The sequence below is a fragment of the Nothoprocta perdicaria genome, unplaced genomic scaffold (assembly GCF_003342845.1).
Source record: "Nothoprocta perdicaria isolate Ctin4 unplaced genomic scaffold, notPer1 scaffold_78, whole genome shotgun sequence".
Lineage (NCBI taxonomy): Eukaryota > Metazoa > Chordata > Aves > Tinamiformes > Tinamidae > Nothoprocta > Nothoprocta perdicaria.
In genome coordinates, this window is record NW_020456065.1 from 1083459 (window position 1) to 1100874 (window position 17416).

Sequence of the window (17416 nt, forward strand, 5' to 3'; positions counted from 1 at the left end):
CACTTGAACTAGGACTAAAGTGACACAAAATAAGTGAAAGTAATATGAAATTTTACTGTGACTGGCATATCCTAGGTTTGTCATAAGCCTGAGGATTTATATGAAAATTGAGATGTTTTATAGAAATGTTGGCCTGAGGATTGCCAGCATTTGATTTCTCTAGCGTGGTATTATACTGTATTAATTCCTGTATATCAGCCTGCTCTAGAGGTGTGAAACAGTCCTTGAAGACATAAAGTTTTTTGTTCAAGTAAACAAAAATAAAACACACAGAGCTTAAATCAAATATATTCCATTTGTGTCATCTGAATAAAAAGATATATGTTGAGAGTCTGAAAGATGTTAATAAATAGGAGTAGTTGTAATAATAATGAATGACTATTTAATAAGCAGAACAAAATACTGTTTAGTAATTAAATGCTGCCTTGATTCTCTGGATCACCAAAGCATTTTATTATTACCAGTAAATGAATATACCTGTCATTTTGCTGTTTCCTTTTGAGGTAGATAATTACTACCACTGCTTTCAAGAATGAGGTATTTGAATACTGTAACTTCCAGTATCAGGGTAAGAAATAGGCCCAAGCCTTTAATATAGACATTAGCCAACAGATCAAATACAAAGAGTAGATCTATGTTTGCGTTCACATTTGTGGGAAGAATTGTGTGGCAATGATGTGTGGTATGCTGAGGTCTCAGATGTGCATGTCCTGTGAAGGGAGACTGAGGGAACGGCGTGTTCAGTTTGGAGGGGAGATGGCTTTGGTTGACCTAACAGCTGCCCACAGTGTCTAAGACAGAGCCAGGCTCTTCACAGCAGAGCACAGACAGGACATGACAGGTGTAAGTTGAAAAAAAAATAGGTTGAGACTGGATGTAAGGAGAAATTTCTTCCCGGGGTAGACATCCTGGCAGTGGAGCAGGTGGCCCAGAGTGGCTGGAAAGTCTCCTTCCTTGAAGGTTTTCATGACCCGGGTGGATAAAGCCCTGAGCAACCTGGTCTCACCTCACACCTGATCCTGCTTGAACAGAATGCTGGACTAGACGCCTCCTGAGCTCCCTTCCAACCTCAGCTGTCCTGTGAGCCTGTGATCCTGCAACTCTCAAGTACAGTAGTTGCTCCCCTAACATCTGGCAACTATATGGGTCTGTAATTTGGTCTTGAAGTCAAAAATTGATACTTCTGTGAGGAGATTTAATGAGACAAGTAGTCCCAGTGAGCTGGATAGGTTTTCTGTCAGGAATAAAGTATTAGGAGATCATGTCGCTAATCTGGAAACCACTTTTTTTTTTTTTTTTCTATTCGGTAACTGGACATGTGTCTTCCTCGATAAATCTCACACATTGAGGAAATTGCTTTAAAGGCAAATATATTCTTTTCTAATTTGTGGTTTCACATACTACTTTTCTGTCTTTACAAACAGATTATTCCCCCTAATTGCCATATCAGAAGCTGTGGTAAACACAAGGGAAATTAATTTACTTAATAGTTGGGAGCAAGATGCTGTCAAATAATATGCATAATAATGGAGGAAAAACTTCACAGTTTTAGTAACCTTAAGCATCAATAGCATGTAAATCAAACCAAGCAAGTGGTCTGTCTTGGTTGTTGCTGTTCTTTTAAAACACATGATGCCCTTCTGGCAGACCTGTTTATAATTTTCTATAAAAGTTCACCCTTTGCCCTCACCACGAATGTGCCAAATGTGCAACCAATGTGATGCCCTGTTTCTATAGGGATTTATTTTCATGTATCAGTATCCCTCATGTTTTTACAGGTGGGAGGAAAAAAAAAAGCATTTACTTGACATGGTTATTTTTGACATACAATAACAAAACTGTTCAGTAAAAAAGAAAGGTGGATATTCAGCACTTCCAATTTAATTCAATTTGTGGAAATGTAATTGAGCAACCAAGACAGATTCCTGTCTGCTGGAAATTTCAAATGAACTTTCAGCAGAGACCTTGCAGGCAGATTTGCATAGCTACAAAGAAGTTGAACTTTTCTCCTTTAGACACTGTTTAAGTAATGGAAAAATTCTAATTTGGTGTTGATTCCACTGGGTAAGAATTTCAAATCATTATTTCTCTTATCAGACTATTTTGTCTAGAATGTGAGTCATTTTCATGGAAAAGCTTTTCAAATTTCAGGACAGGTCAGACTGTAATTATAAGTACTCCAGACCCCAAATTCAGTAGAGAGCTTTGCAGATAAAAAGGAGAGCTTTTTGTGTAATATGCTTGTATGACTAAGCAAATAGTTAGGAGCTCAGTTGTGGAGATGAGGGGTATATTTCTCTCAGGAATTCTTGTGCATCACTTCTTGGCTGCTCGCTTTATAAATCCTAGATTTGCCAGTATAATTTGAGCAGAGTAATACATGCCGATGTGTGCTTTGAGAAGCACTGTATCTAGCCCCTGCCATATATGATTCTGCATATTCCACATTTATTCCTTAAAATTACAAATCCAAACTTTGAAAAACTGATTTCACCTCCCTCTGTTTGGAATTGCTTCACTAACACCAGAAGTGAATTTTACGTACGATCTGGATTGGGCACATCTAGTTACAGCTTCTTGCTTTGAGCATGATCCAAATTCCAAAATTAGAACTAATCCACTTTCTGCTTCATTTTCACGCCTGGAGTCTTCTGTATGTTTCATTTATTTGAACAGTGAGTCAGTATTCCTCCTACCTAATGAGTTTTGGCAGACTGGGTGTTCTTAGTTTCCTCCGAGGGTTTTGCCCCGGAGTGGTGTATTGCAGGTGCTTACCAACACATTAGGAAAGAGTACCCCTGCTGAACAGTGGTTATCTTGATTTCAACTTGAAGGGACACAATCAAAGTTTGGAAGAGCTTGCTATGTGTATGATGCATTAAGAAAATTATGTATTTCTTGCTGTTTAGTGTAATTATTTTATATTTCTAGTTGACTTTCTTTGTCAGTATCTGAGTATCCGTTTTAGAAACTCATAATTTTTACCTTTCTATTTTAATCTGTTCTTTAAATTAGAGATGTGTTTTTAGAGTGCTTTTGAAAATAATTTTCCTTTGTAAGTGAAATTAGCCTGTCAGGATCTATATCTTTTTAAAGGTTATGAAAAATTTCAAATACGATTGAAGAATAATTTACTATTGGAAGACTTCTGCTAAGAAATGCAATGTTTTGCAATAAATCTTTTTTTTTTTTTTTTTAATAGTTTATTGGAACTGAGATTTTGGGGGAGAAGAAGGGTTAGGAATCTTTTAAAATTAATAGCAATTTAGTTTGCATTTGGAATTCAGTACTGAGTATTAAGACCATGATACAGCAGTCATTACACTGAAAAGATTGGTATATGGGCTAAATACCTCAGCATATTTTTGCTTTTTGAACTAACTTAATATTTAATAGTAGTTAGCCTCAGAAAACAATATTTTCTATTTGTAGGTATTTGAATCCTTTATAAAGGGTGTAAATGTCACTGTTGCATTTCAATAACGATATAAGTTCACATTTACTGGAGATTTCAAGTGAATTTTATTATAGAAAGCTCTTGGCACACGGAAATTAATAATAGAAACAAATGATAATACTACTAAAAACATTAAATCCAAAGTTACATAGCAATTCACCAGAAAGCTGAGGAGTAGAACACAAGCTGTGTGACCATTTAGTCTGTTTAGTCTGTTATCCATTTACTCCACAACCACCATTCAAAATTCCATAGTTATGTTTAAAAATAAAATGCAAAGTAAGTGGTTCGACATTCTCAATAACCTTCTTGTAGATCAGAATATGGATGTGTTTTCTAAGGTCTTTACCAAGGGTCTTGTTGTTTTTTTTTAATCATTTTGACTTTGCTTTGGTTTGTTTCATGTCTGTTCAATTTTATTTATTCCATGTTTCTTTTTGTTTTGTTTTGTTTTTAGTTGTGTCTGGTAAGTTGAAATTTTATTGGCCATCTTCTAATCATCGTATCACTGTGACGAGATCTTCTCCTCCCCTTCCCATCCATTCCCTTCCATGTCCTTCAACCCGTCAGCTCCCATCTTTTCCTTGTTATTGACAAGACACATCGCACAGAATAGATTCTGCGTGAAGTATGGGTAACTTTATGGCAAAGAGCAAAGGTAATGGGTTGATAACTTTCTCTCTGTTTTACAATGATGTAATGAGTTGAATCCTGGTATTTCTTCAGTGACTGCCTGTAAGTGAGCTAAAGCATTCTAGAAAACAAAATCATTTTTTATTTTAAAGGCTTCAGGATAGCAGAGGTTATTTTTCCCATATTATTATTCCAGCATCTTTTAATTTATATTTGGTACACACCATGCATGTATGTATGATCTGACCATGTATTTGTAAAAGCAAACTGAAATCAAAAAAAAAAAAAAAAAAAAAAGGAAAAGAAATATGCTTCCAGTTCATTCAGTATTAAGTGGAAATCAAAAGTGTAGTTTTATTTAAGCCTGTTCTAATTCTGGCAATAAAGTTAATAGGATTTTTATTTTTTACTGTAATGGGAGTAAATTTAGAATATTATACATGTGCATTAAGAATAATTGACATGCATAAGATGTTTAGCATGCTATACCTAAGGGTGTATACATATTTACAGCTTTTAAAAATTCTATTGTAGTTATCCAGGGGACTAAATTTCCCCTCATTTTTCCTGTTCCGTACTTCCTGAACTTCAGGTATTAGAATCACAAGGATTCAGCTACTTCTTTGGTGCTCACATCTTTTGTATTCTCTTGAGAAACATACCATTTTCAAGTGCAGCGAAATCTGAAACCAGATAAATCATATGCAGTAGCAGAGAGTTTAGAAACTCCAGTTTCCCTTTTGTTTGGTATTGTGTGACAGTCTAGCATACAGCTAGCCAAGCCCTAGGTGCGCTAAATTTATTCTTGCTATTAAAATTCCAAGAGCATAATGAAGGTACTTCACCCTCATCTCCATTTTCCCAATCATACCATGCAACCCTGTGGCAAATCCTCAACATTTTCACTTTTCATCCTAAATTAAACATGCTATCATGTCAAAATCTTCCCATATCCTCTTCTGAGATCTTGATTGAATGTTTCAACATTAAATGTTTTGAAGTGCGGTAATTACTATGGGTCAGCTTGACCTGAGCTTCATGTGTTCTCTTATCTAAGAAAATTCTAAGCAATGGTAGCATTTGCATCTAAATGTAAATAAAGCCACGTTGTGCTTTAAAAATTCAGCCTGAAGCAGAGGGTAATAGAAACAGTGTATTCTACTGTGAGATCGACAGGAAGCAGAGACCCAGACAAGTGAAACAGATATGTAAAAATAATGACACACATGACCAAAGAAAGCAAATTTTCTAGAAAAGACTTTTAGTTTTATTGAATTCATCCTAGTTAAATTCAAAATTACTTGGTTTTTGTAAACACATTGAGCTGTATCTTTAAGTGACATTATTTACACTCTTTTTAAAGAAAAGCTTGTAAATGCAGATTTTTAAAGGCAGAAAAAAAAATCAAGTACTTAAAGTCTGATTCAAAATATTCTCATTATTCTTCAACCCAGACAAGAGGGAGAGAATAATTAGTTTTGGACAGACAATCAGAAAGGAAATAGAAATGCATAAACACTAAGTAAATGCACTTTCATTTAATGCATATCTTTCAAAGAGTGAGAGTGAAGAGGCTAAAAAAAGCCAGATATTTTTTTCTCCACTAGCCCCATCAGCATATCTAATGCTGTCAACTATGTTGACTTTTTGTTTTTAATGTGACTGACATAATTTTTTGACACTCTATTTACTACTGGATAAAATGGTTGTTGAAGTCTGTATAAATCAGAGAGTTTGGACAATGCTGGCAGTATTTATAATGTTAGGATGAGCAGATGTTTCAAATTTGCCTTCATTTGCATATATATTTTGTTTGAACATGCCCTTGCCTATGTAAATGAAGGAGACATTCAGCTCCACTGTTGCTCTAAATTCATTCCTTTTCAGTAATTGGATTGAAGATTTTAAATGGATATAATTTGTTCAATAGTATTTCTGGGGCATTTGAGTTAAATTGAAAAATTTTGAGACCCTGACTGCATCAAAAGTCTATTGTAAAAGCAATTAAAGACATTTTTCCCCTCAGCTTTCCTAAATCTGAGATGCCAACTTCTGTCCTTGTTAAACCTGAATTCAGTTACATGACAGTGTTTAGTGTAGCCCTTGGCCCTGTGGCCTGAGAGGCAATTGTCACTCAAAGATTTATCCATTGTCACTTGGAGTCATTCTCCTCTTTTAAAACCAAATTGCAAGGAATTTGTTGAGTTTAGTGAATCTTACTCTGGAGTTTGACCCATTAAGCCCATGGGAGTTAGCAGTCACTAATAAAAGCAAGTGATGCCAGTCAGGGTTTTATCAGGAAGGCCCAGCAACAGAGGAGCTGCTGTGAGTGAAAATGAAGCAGTGACTGCCAGACTGTCTGTGCTTTCTCTCCATCCTAGAGAGGTTTCAAATAGGCAAACTTTGATCTTCTAACCATAGTGTGGTTTTTGTTCCTCTTTCAGAGCCTCCACAGTTTGTTGTAAAGCCCCGTGATCAGGTAGCTGCACTGGGAAGAACAGTGACTTTCCAGTGTGAAGCAACTGGAAACCCGCAGCCAGCCATCTTTTGGCGGAGAGAGGGAAGTCAGGTAAAACAGACTCTCTGACCTTTATTCCTGTGAGTTTCTTGAGGGGATGATGTCACGCAAGGGAAGAAAAACAAATATCACTTTAAGAGTTGGAAAACTGCTTTAGAGCTTGGAAGTACTAGACATTTCTTCTCAAATTCCAGGTCACGTGCATGCTAAGTGGTGTCAGCCTTACTGAAAAGGAAAGTTGTGTTTTACTCAATCTCCCATTTGGCCAATGAATGTAAAGATAAATTTATCCCCCAACAGGGAACATATCATGTTTCACTACTATGTTTTCTTTCTCACCTATCAAGGAGAAATGTTTAAGAGATGAAGACATGAATAATAATATTAAAGGAGGCTGAAGTGCTCTATCATCGTATAGGCTCCTAAATTTTTAGGAAGTTTTGCTCTGGCTTTATCATGAAGCTATTAGTTTGCCCTGTTTATGTGTCTCTAGTGAACAAAACTGTGCCATATTGATCTGCATCATTGCAAGGACAGCACGCTCATTCGGGACTAAGGAGATTTATTTTCCCACTCAGTCACTTGCCTGGCAGGTCACTTTTTCTCCTGGCTTCCTTCTTGGAATGGAAGAAAAAAAATCAGCTTCTTTGTGAAGAATCTATAAAGATTGGGGATAAAAGACAATATAATAGAGCAGGAGAATCAGTTGTCTTTCAAGGGCATCTTTTGAAGGAGTGATCTTATGCAAAGTATTCTTTCTTGTAGTGTAGGACAGTATTCTTTCCTTTATAAAATAATAGTCCAGGGAAACTGAGAACTTTTGGAGACGAACTCCTTTACTCCATTTACAGCATTTTGTCTAAATATGTAAGTAAATCTAGGCTATTTAACAAATCCAGACAATAAATTTTAATATGTATATAAACTCGTGTATTTACATTTCTGTATGACCTGTTTTTCTGCCAAGCTTTGTCTAGTGCATATATATACATATATTTTTGGCACAATTTTGGCTACACTACATGTTGGCCACTTGTAATGAAAGAGAGACGGTCAATGGCTAGCATTTGCCAAAACTGAATTGGAAGATTTTTTGTCCTTTTCCTTTTGCCTAGGAATAATCTTCATATTTGGATAGGATGCTTTTGGGAAATGCAAAATGCCACTAGGTGAGAGAGCAAGAGCGAAGTTAAAGAATAGCCTCTCTGAACTTCAAATATTCTCATTCACAAATTATTCTACCAGAAGTAGAAATTTGAAACTAGTATTGGACGTAACAGACTTGTACTATTACAGTTTCAGTTCTGACTTCTGACCACTGTTGGTAACAAACCATGCATTTTATACCAAAACTGTCTAAGCAGAAGCTGACATAAGATCTAATTATACAATAAAAGAATGATTATAGAACAAGGACACTATGATCAGAGAGACTTACATAGCATCTCTTTTTATAAAATTGCTTCTTTCTTAGGATGTCGAAATTAAAATATCAGTCTGTAAACTAACATTTGTTCTTGAAACTGAATAAATAGAATGTGCAGGACTAGGTTCCGAAATAAAAGGGTGTTGAAGCAGTTTATTTGCACCATTATGGTAAATGCACATTTGAGGACTTTGCTAGGGCTCCTTAAAATCTATTTAAAAGCCGACATTGATTAGAGAGGGTATTAGAGCAGTCCAAAAAACTTATGCAGTTATACGTGTCTGTTTGCACCTACTTCATTATAAAACATCCTAAAAAAACTAAACACATTGCTGTATGACAATACACTTAAGGTATTATAATAGCAGAAATATAAGAATAGCAGAATATATATTGCTTAATGTGTAAATACATATTGTTTAATGTGTAAATACATATGTTTAATGTGAAAAGATAAACTTATTTAGTTATATTAAAGTTAAGGATATTAATGTTTGAATTTATTTAACCCATTTTTTCCCTTTCTTTCCTCTACGTCTTCTAGAATCTGCTTTTCTCCTACCAGCCCCCTCAGTTATCCAGCCGTTTTTCAGTTTCCCAGACAGGGGACCTCACTATCACCAATGTCCAGAGATCTGATGTTGGGTACTATATCTGCCAAACTCTAAATGTTGCAGGAAGTATCATAACAAAAGCCTACTTGGAAGTTACCGATGGTAAAAAAATACCATTCTCAAGTTTTTATTCTTATATAAATACTATGTTGATATCTGTTTTGCAGATTGAATGTATTACTTCAAATCCTTGAATTTAAAAATCATGTTTGTATTATTTCTATCAGAGGATAAACCATTTAGATATTGTGGTATTGTGCCGTGTCGTTTAATAAGTACACTGAAGACCATGAATTTCTGTATGGTCTGTTTGCTTATCTGACTTTTTTTTTGGTTTTCCCCATTGCATATTACTTTTGGATTGCTTGCTGCCTAACTTCTTATGCTCGCTGCCTAACTTCTTGTTCTTTGCTCACCACTTTCCAAAAATATTGGATTCCACCTGTAGAGCACCAATTGGTCAGCTATTAGTGTGGGTAGAGAGAATAAAGATATTGTGAAATCAACTCTGGTTGATAATAGAAACATACATATTACTTCCGATTATTTTCTACATGGTTTTTAACATTTGACATTACATCAACATGCTGCCGTAACTGTTTATGTTTATGCCAATTTTTAATTTATTATCATGTAGTGAAGCAAAGGATAAATATATAAGTATAAAGCCCAAATGAAATGCATTGCTTGGAAAATTATGAGCAACTTTTTTGTGTGGAACCTGTTCTGACTGACAACCGCAAAGCTCTTTGCAAACTCAACCAAGTTAAATACAGACTATGTGTGTATTTGTTTTGGCTGTCTCTGAAGAGAAAGATAGAGGCTTAACAGAAATGCATTGCAGTGCATTGCAACAGGTTGGGACAAGAAGTAAAGGATAAATTATGCAATTGAAAGTACAGTTTCATTTAAACATGTAAATGAAATTACATAATTTGGAATTTAACTGGAGAATGCAGTATTAACACCCTCCTGTTACAAAAAGTAATCTAGAAATATTTAATATTCACAAATGATCAAGAATTCAGTTTTATATTTCAGCTATGAAACCAGAGGTTAAGTTGCTTTTGTGCAACTGTTGATGATGCTCCTAAGCAGATAAGTGTCATTTACAGTTGTGGCTATGTTTAGATCCTTCATCCATGCTATGTTGGATGGTAAAGATAGGGGAGATAATTGAAGTGCAATAAAATATCATGTACTTCTTTACTAATTACTCACTGATAAGGAAAAATAAGTGAGTAGGCAGTCACTCCTGTTTCTGTGAACACTGACATGGCTTTGTACCTTTCAGGGCATGGTTATTAAGTAATTCATCACATACATTTAATTTTTGTGGGATGAAAGATACATTAAAATTAATGCAAAAAAAATGTGAAATTCTCCTTGAGATTATGACCTTGCATAGATTCAGCCATTGTAGAGCTGCAAGTTAGAAGCTACTGGAAAAGTATTTCGTAAGTGAAAAAATCAAATAGGGTCCTGTTTGTTAGCTTTGTGCTTATTGTGACCTATTGCTGGGCATCTGTCAATTAGGAATCAGCGCAAGGATGAGTTCATGATGCAAAAGAAAAGAATTGTGCCCTGCTTGCTTTCCTTCTTTTCTGTCTTCAAGCGCTGCAAGTAGAAACCCTGGTATACAGACCTGCTATGTGGTAGGAGATGAACAAAGTGAAATTTGTGCCTTTACAAAGGAGTTGGGATGTTCTTTCTGTATCACTTGATAAATCATATATTTCCTTATCATTTTATAAAGGCTCTGGAATGTAAAGAATATCTACCAAATAGATTACCAGTCTTTCCTCTGTGAAAGGGGAAAATCCTGTAGCTGTGCCTCATATTAATGCACTCTGCCCTACATAACACATACCTCCAACTTTAATTACTTTCTTAATTATCTTTAGTTTGTTTCAAAGCCTCAAGCAACTGCTGTTGCTTAGATGATTAAAAAATCGCTTCCAGTTGCAGAAATCCATTTCTTGTTGTTTCTCCTGGCAGTGATCGCAGACCGGCCTCCCCCTGTCATTCGACAGGGTCCTGTGAATCAGACCGTAGCAGTGGATGGTACTTTAGTACTGAACTGTGTGGCCACGGGCACTTTAATGCCCACCATCCTCTGGAGAAAAGACGGGGCTCTGATGCCTACGCAGGACTCGCGCATCAAGCAGTTGGAGACGGGAGCGTTGCAGATCCGATACGCCAAGGTAACTTGAGCTGACAAGCTCTGCTCTCCGAGCTGGCTTTTCTTGCTGTTTGTCTTGCTTTTCTTTTTTTTTCTTTTCTTTCCTGGGGCACTTCTAACATAGCACATGCTACTTTAAGAATTAATGAAATGTGAAATAATTGCATCAAAATGTTTCAGTTTGATACTTTGCACTTTCAGATGGTTCATTCTGCATGCTTAAGACCTTGGCTTATTCAGCCCAGGGCACATTATTTCAGGCTTTATAAGGAAAAAAAAATTCTAAGAAGTATTAATTAAGCTAAGTATTTGGTACTTAAAACATGAAGGAGAAGTAATGCTTGTATTTGAGTAAGATGAATCATTGAATGATTTCGGCCTCATCACTCATAGATAAAAGTGATCTAATTATTTCAAACACACCTTCATCCAGAATCTTCTGGTTCAACACACCTTTGCTACTGCAGTAATAGACCAGCCTACACAGGTTTTTAGAGGTAATTTTTAAATGCTGAATATATTTACTTGACACTTTAAGCATATTTAAAAATGATTAAGCATCTGTCAATAAATGGCTTCCTTAAGGAACTAGAGCAAAATACCTGATTGGTATTGCTAGTCATGCTGACTAAACTGTAAAATATTTCAAAATGTTAGTTTTAGCAAACCAGCTCTTCTCTGCCATCTGTGATATGAGATCACAGAAAAGATTTGAGACAAACTAATTCTTAAAATTAGGCCAAATATGTGACTTTGCTCTGTTCCCTAGAGTAGCCTTATTACCGATTACAAGTTACACTGTCACAGAATTTGAATCTCTGATTTGTGAGTGCTTCCTTTTAGCTCGTCTGTTGAGAGGGAGACCTCAAGAGAGTAGCATTTCTTTGCAAAAAAAATTCCTCTTTTGAAATGTGATTAAGTCACATATGGACAAATAATCCAGCATTCAGAAATGGATGAGAATAGCATATGGAGATCCTTTATTGGGTCTCCTGTAGAGTGAAATTTATACTAGCTGAGAGAACCCAATATGTGCCCTGTGCAATATTTAAGCTTTCTTTAAGGATGACATTCTCTCCAGAGTTGCAGCCCAGACAAATCCCTAGGCAGCATTTAGGCAGAAGGCTGAGGGTTGCATGGGGCCTTGTCATCTGAGTTCCTTCTCAATTTATTCAAGAAGGGCTCTGCAGGGCATGGAATAAATGCTGCAAGATTTGGCCTTCATTTTGTTTGTTAGAAAATGGGAAATATTTAATTAGCATCTGCAGCAATTTCAGCTCTTTAAAGAATGTTTAAAAATATGTATCCTTTTCCATGTTATAGCATATGAAAACATACCACTTACCGAAAGAAGTTTCTGGTTCAAAGTTTCTGCATTCTAATGCGTTTATCCATATTCATGGGGGAATGCACAGGTCTGTAATTACTTTTCTAGCCCACTGAGTGCCTGATTGTTTCAAATATTTATTCTTCTCTTTTCACACCCAGCTGGGCGACACTGGTCGGTACACCTGCATTGCTTCAACCCCAAGTGGCGAAGCTACATGGAGTGCTTACATAGAGGTCCAAGGTAAATCAATTAGGGTTGCTCTGCATGGAGGAAATACGTAAAAGAAAATCAGAAATTGAAATTTAGTAGTTATCTGACATTGTCATAAATTGTCAGAGCAGATGCGGATGTGAACAGCCTTCAGCTTGCAGCTGCTTCCTGGCTCTACACTGCCTTTCTTTCTCTTTTGTTAGAATTTGGAGTCCCAGTGCAACCACCGAGACCCACTGACCCAAACTTGATTCCTAGTGCTCCATCAAAACCTGAGGTTACAGATGTCAGCAGAAATACTGTAACATTGTCATGGCAACCTAATTTGAATTCAGGTGCAACTCCAACCTCTTACATAATTGAGGCCTTCAGGTATATGAGACTTACGTGATCTTGCTATACTTGTGTTATGAATGTATTGCTAGACAAAAGCACATGCTAACCTGCTGTTGTGTTTTATCCTTAGCCATGCATCTGGTAGCAGCTGGCAAACTGTAGCTGAAAATGTGAAAACAGAGAGTTTTGCAGTTAAAGGCCTAAAACCTAATGCAATTTATCTGTTCCTGGTGAGGGCAGCTAATGCCTATGGACTTAGTGACCCTAGCCAAATATCTGATCCAGTGAAAACTCAAGGTAAGCTTTAGATGTTCAGCAGTTTGGGTACGCCCTGTGGCTGTCACAAGAGGCCTAAGCAACAGTGGATGCAATTTCTATTCTTCTAGCTTTCGTCTGTCTATCTATGCATGCTGTAATGTGTACTAGATAGTAAAACACGGCATTCAGACTTGATTTCTCAGTAACAGATTCTTAAAACTCCTTAGATGGCCCATGGCATTGCCTATGGGAATCCTAGCATTTCTTACCAAAAGACAGTTACATCTTGCAGAATAGCTTTTTCTATAACAAAAGTAATCGCTGGTTTTTGAAGTTCTCACACAACTCTCAGAATTCATTGGTATCTCTAGAGATCCCTAAGATTCATACTGAGAGAAAAACAGCAAATAATCTAAATGAACTTTTCCTTCATTAGGAATGAGAAAATGAGAGAATGAGAAAAAAAAAAAAACCTAAGATTTGGAGAGGCTAGGCATCATGAGTCAGTAAATAAATGTTTTTTTGCAATATGTTGAAAGTATTACTTTGAAAGCAGAACAATGGGGAAGAGAGCTTCAATGGATGGTAGAGTCTGAGCTTCTGCATTGCTATGAAAGTGTTGGATAACAGCAGAAACAGGCTTTAAGCTACCATCACTCCTCCTGAATCCAACTAAGTAAAATTTATAATCAATTTGTGTTCAATATAGAAAATGAATGACAGTTATGGCACTGTACAGGGGATAATGCAGTGCAGATTCACAGCCTCCGTTTTTCCAGTATGAATACTTGGATTCTTAAGAACAAACAGAGAATAAATTGAACATGCTATTTTTTTTTCGAAGTAAAAGTAATAGACATTATCTCTTCCTTTTTTTTCTGCTTTCCCTACTTAACAGGAGAATTAGACCCATTCACTAATAAAGAGCATCTCTGTTGTATGTTTGTTTCTTTGTTTGGATAAGTAAGTACATGTTTGTTTTTGAAAGGAAGTTCCTGAAGGAAAACAAAGCTTTTTTTCAGTTAGTGACTTTTTATTTGTTCTGAAGTCAGTTTGAACTCAAGTCTTTCCTGTCTCTAATGGGGAATAAATAGTTTTCACACTACACACTCTGCCAGTCTCCTGCTGGGTGGCAATTTCCCTAAATACGTGGGTAGTAGAGTCATGGCCAGATAGAAAGCGAGGATCCCATTAGTTCCTGGGTCTGTTGGCAAGAAGAGCTTTAATTGCTTTTCAGTGATGTCTGTATTCCTGGGAATACCCTTGCCACATAATGTAGGCTGGTGTGTTACGAGTTTTTCATCCAATGGGGCTTCGTGCCTAGAGATGAGATGCAATATAAGGTTTTCATATCCCTGATGAAGTGATCAGTGCCTTCACTCTTATAAATGATGAATATGCCATAATACCCTGCTCCTGCACAGGGTGGGATGGTTTCTAATGGCAGGGAGAGATTCAGTGGGCCTTTGGGCAGTGGCTGGACCTGAAGAATCAAGAACCACCCAAAGCCTAAGCAGGGAATTAACAACCCATAGATAAAACTTCCATCAGTGGTAAGAATGTTATAAAGAGAGAAGTTCTTTAAAATATTTCTGCCCTCTTCTAAGTCCTTTTCAGTTCTATAGAAGTTGTGGTCTAGCTGAGTCTAGTTTCCCACTTCACTTGTCATTCACAGGGCTTTGCATTCTAAACGCATGTCCAAATGAGCAACCTCGTCTTTCAGCTTTACCGACAATAACAACATGCTCAAGTATTTGTTACAGGACAGTCCTGGTCCTGGAAGCTTAGAGCTAAACAAAGAAAATAAGTAGGTGCTGCATAACACAGATGTGCGAATGGCTGAGCCTGTTAACAGTTTTGCTCATAGTGTTAGTGAATGATCTCTTGTGTCTAGTAGAGAAGATATCACTACTTATTCAACTGGCTTATCTGTTGCATTGTAAGTGGAAAAAATAGAGTTACAGGCCACCTCCAAGCAGAAGTTTCCATCTTTAAGACTGTCAGAGGGAGGCAAAAGGCAGTGATACTTGGACCATTTCACAGAGCATGTTATATGTGGCTACAACAGTGACTCTTGGGTCATTGTCTGGTTTTGGTCTTTTTTTCCTTTCCCTGTGCTCATTTCCTAAAACAATGCTGATTTGTCACCTAGTGTCTGTGTGGTAACCTCACTTTGCTTCTTTAAATATCTTGTGATTATGTTCTTGTGAATATGTTGATCGAGCTGTACAACAAGAGTGCAAGTGGCTTGTGCTTTCTGTTTATAAAATGGGAGCCGTATTTCTGGAAAAGAAGTGTGTGTTTTTAATGAAAATGAAAAACTGGTATTTTTAATGAAGCCTAACATTTTTATCATTATTTAGGCATGAACTGGTAAACTGAAAATGTAACCACCATGTTGTATAGCATGCTTAACAACTACTGTACTTGCATTTAATATGTTCCATCTGCTACACTATCCAGACCTCAGCTTTCCAGATAGTTTACACACCTGCAATGACTTACTACAGTAATTGTAGCTATAGGTAAATACATAAAATGTTCCTGTGCACTCTCTCTCTGGCCTTTCTTGTGAGCAGGTAGGTATGGAGATTACCATGGTCTTACTGAGTACTTCAGAGAACAGAAACATTGAAGATTTCCTGATCTTGCCAAATCAGTGGAGGTTAGACAGGGAAAAAGTAGGCTAGAGCAAAGTGCATGCAATGCATTACTCCATTACTCTGTATCTGGGGTTGTAAAAAAATAAAGGACTTGAAATACTTTTCATGAATTTCCCAGTCTGTGATTTTAACTGCTGTCAGCATGGTATTTGTTTCAAATGAAGTGATCAAAGGGAGACATATGAAATCAATATAGAAACTATGTCTACTCTGCTGTCCGTAGTACATGTATATTTTAGCCACTCTATTAGTGATTGCCCTATAATTTTTATAGATGTCTAGGACAGTCATTCCATTTCAGTTAAGTATGCTTTCTGCATAAGAGCTCTGCATGCAGAAAATGCGTTTCCATTGTACAGGCTCAAACCATTGAGTATTTTGAGGGGAAATTCTCCTTCATGTGTATGAACAATTATTTTAGCTATAAGCTGCCAAAAACAAATATTGGGAGAGTGAGACAGCAACTGTGGTCTCTCTCCTGTTTACAGGACACATTTGCCATCGGAGAAGCAGCAACTTTCTCTCCTGCTGTTATACTTTTTTTTCCCCTTAATAACGAAAAATATTGCATTAGATTCTCCGTGAGTATGTTTGGAAACACAGCTTCTGCTTTTGCCTATCATTGTACATTTCTTGGTCTCTTGGAGTTTTAACTAAGCATTAAAAACTTTCTCCTCCCTGCAGGAAAGAGATGCTGCTGTAGTCATTTACCATAGATATCCCTGAGTAGTTCTGTCTTTTTATCCAGTATTTGTCTCCTGTTTCCTGATTTTGAAGGAAGTGCAGTGTATCAATTGGGTACTTAGCAAACATTGGTGATTTACTCAAGAAAACACCAAGTAGTTGCTTCTTACATAATCAGAAGGTACTCAGAGTAAACTCTACTGATTATAGCATCATTTTATGATTATAGCATCATTTTATGGTATATTTATTTGTATATCTGCATATATTTATTTTATCAATTTGTGAGACTGGAATCTTAAATTATTACAGATATTCCACCAACAAGTCAAGGTGTGGATCACAAGCAGGTCCAGAGAGAACTAGGGGATGTGGTACTGCATCTACACAACCCTACTATCCTTTCTTCGTCCTCAATTGAAGTTCATTGGACTGTAAGTAGTATAGATGATTATATACATTGCTGGATTGTACCAGTGTGCACTGTAAAAAGATGTGGATTTTCTGTACTTGCAAATTTTTGTTTTGTTTTGGTTTGTTTTGTTGTTGCTGAAACTAAGTACTACTTGGGCTTTGCTAACCTACATCATTACATTTCCATCGCTTTTCAACATTTTGTGTCCCATAGGTAGTACTGCTTACACAATGGTGAGAGTTTCAGAGTCCTCCCCTAGAAGTTATAGTCTAATCATTTGAGGCTTTTGCACTGTTTTCAGTGCAGGAAGAACACAGGAAAGATAAAATAATAAATTATGAGATAAGAATTCCAAGAGCTTTAAAACAGAATGCAGAAGGAATAAAATATGGGGGACAATTTTACCAGGGTGACAGTAAATCCTGAAGGAGTTGAGCTTGGAGGTCTTTTCTTAGCTCCTGCCTGCAGAAGTGAATAGGAGAGAGTAGAGGGAAGCAAACTCCCTGCCAGGTGATGGCAGACTGACCATTTTTCAAAGCACTTGACTCATCCAAAAGAGTCTTAGTCCATGACCGGGGCTCCTTGTTGATGCAAGGATACAAATAACAATATCTGCTGTGTTGCTCGCTAATTACACTGTCACCTGCAGGAGGGCCACCTGCAGCAGGCACCCTCGTGTTTTAACTAATA

At 36.7% G+C, this 17416-nt stretch overlaps 1 protein-coding gene across 1 annotated transcript in view; it reads left to right on the top strand.

Moving 5' to 3' along the window:
• The window catches only part of ROBO1 (roundabout guidance receptor 1), a 114629-nt gene that overhangs the window by 46927 nt on the left and 50286 nt on the right, over positions 1–17416 (top strand). Inside the window, exons 5-12 of the mRNA XM_026051643.1 lie at positions 3915–3923; positions 6535–6659; positions 8579–8750; positions 10647–10852; positions 12319–12400; positions 12574–12742; positions 12837–13003; positions 16624–16745. Coding sequence (XP_025907428.1) covers positions 3915–3923; positions 6535–6659; positions 8579–8750; positions 10647–10852; positions 12319–12400; positions 12574–12742; positions 12837–13003; positions 16624–16745 — 1052 coding nt within the window. The remainder of the gene's footprint in view (positions 1–3914; positions 3924–6534; positions 6660–8578; positions 8751–10646; positions 10853–12318; positions 12401–12573; positions 12743–12836; positions 13004–16623; positions 16746–17416) is intronic.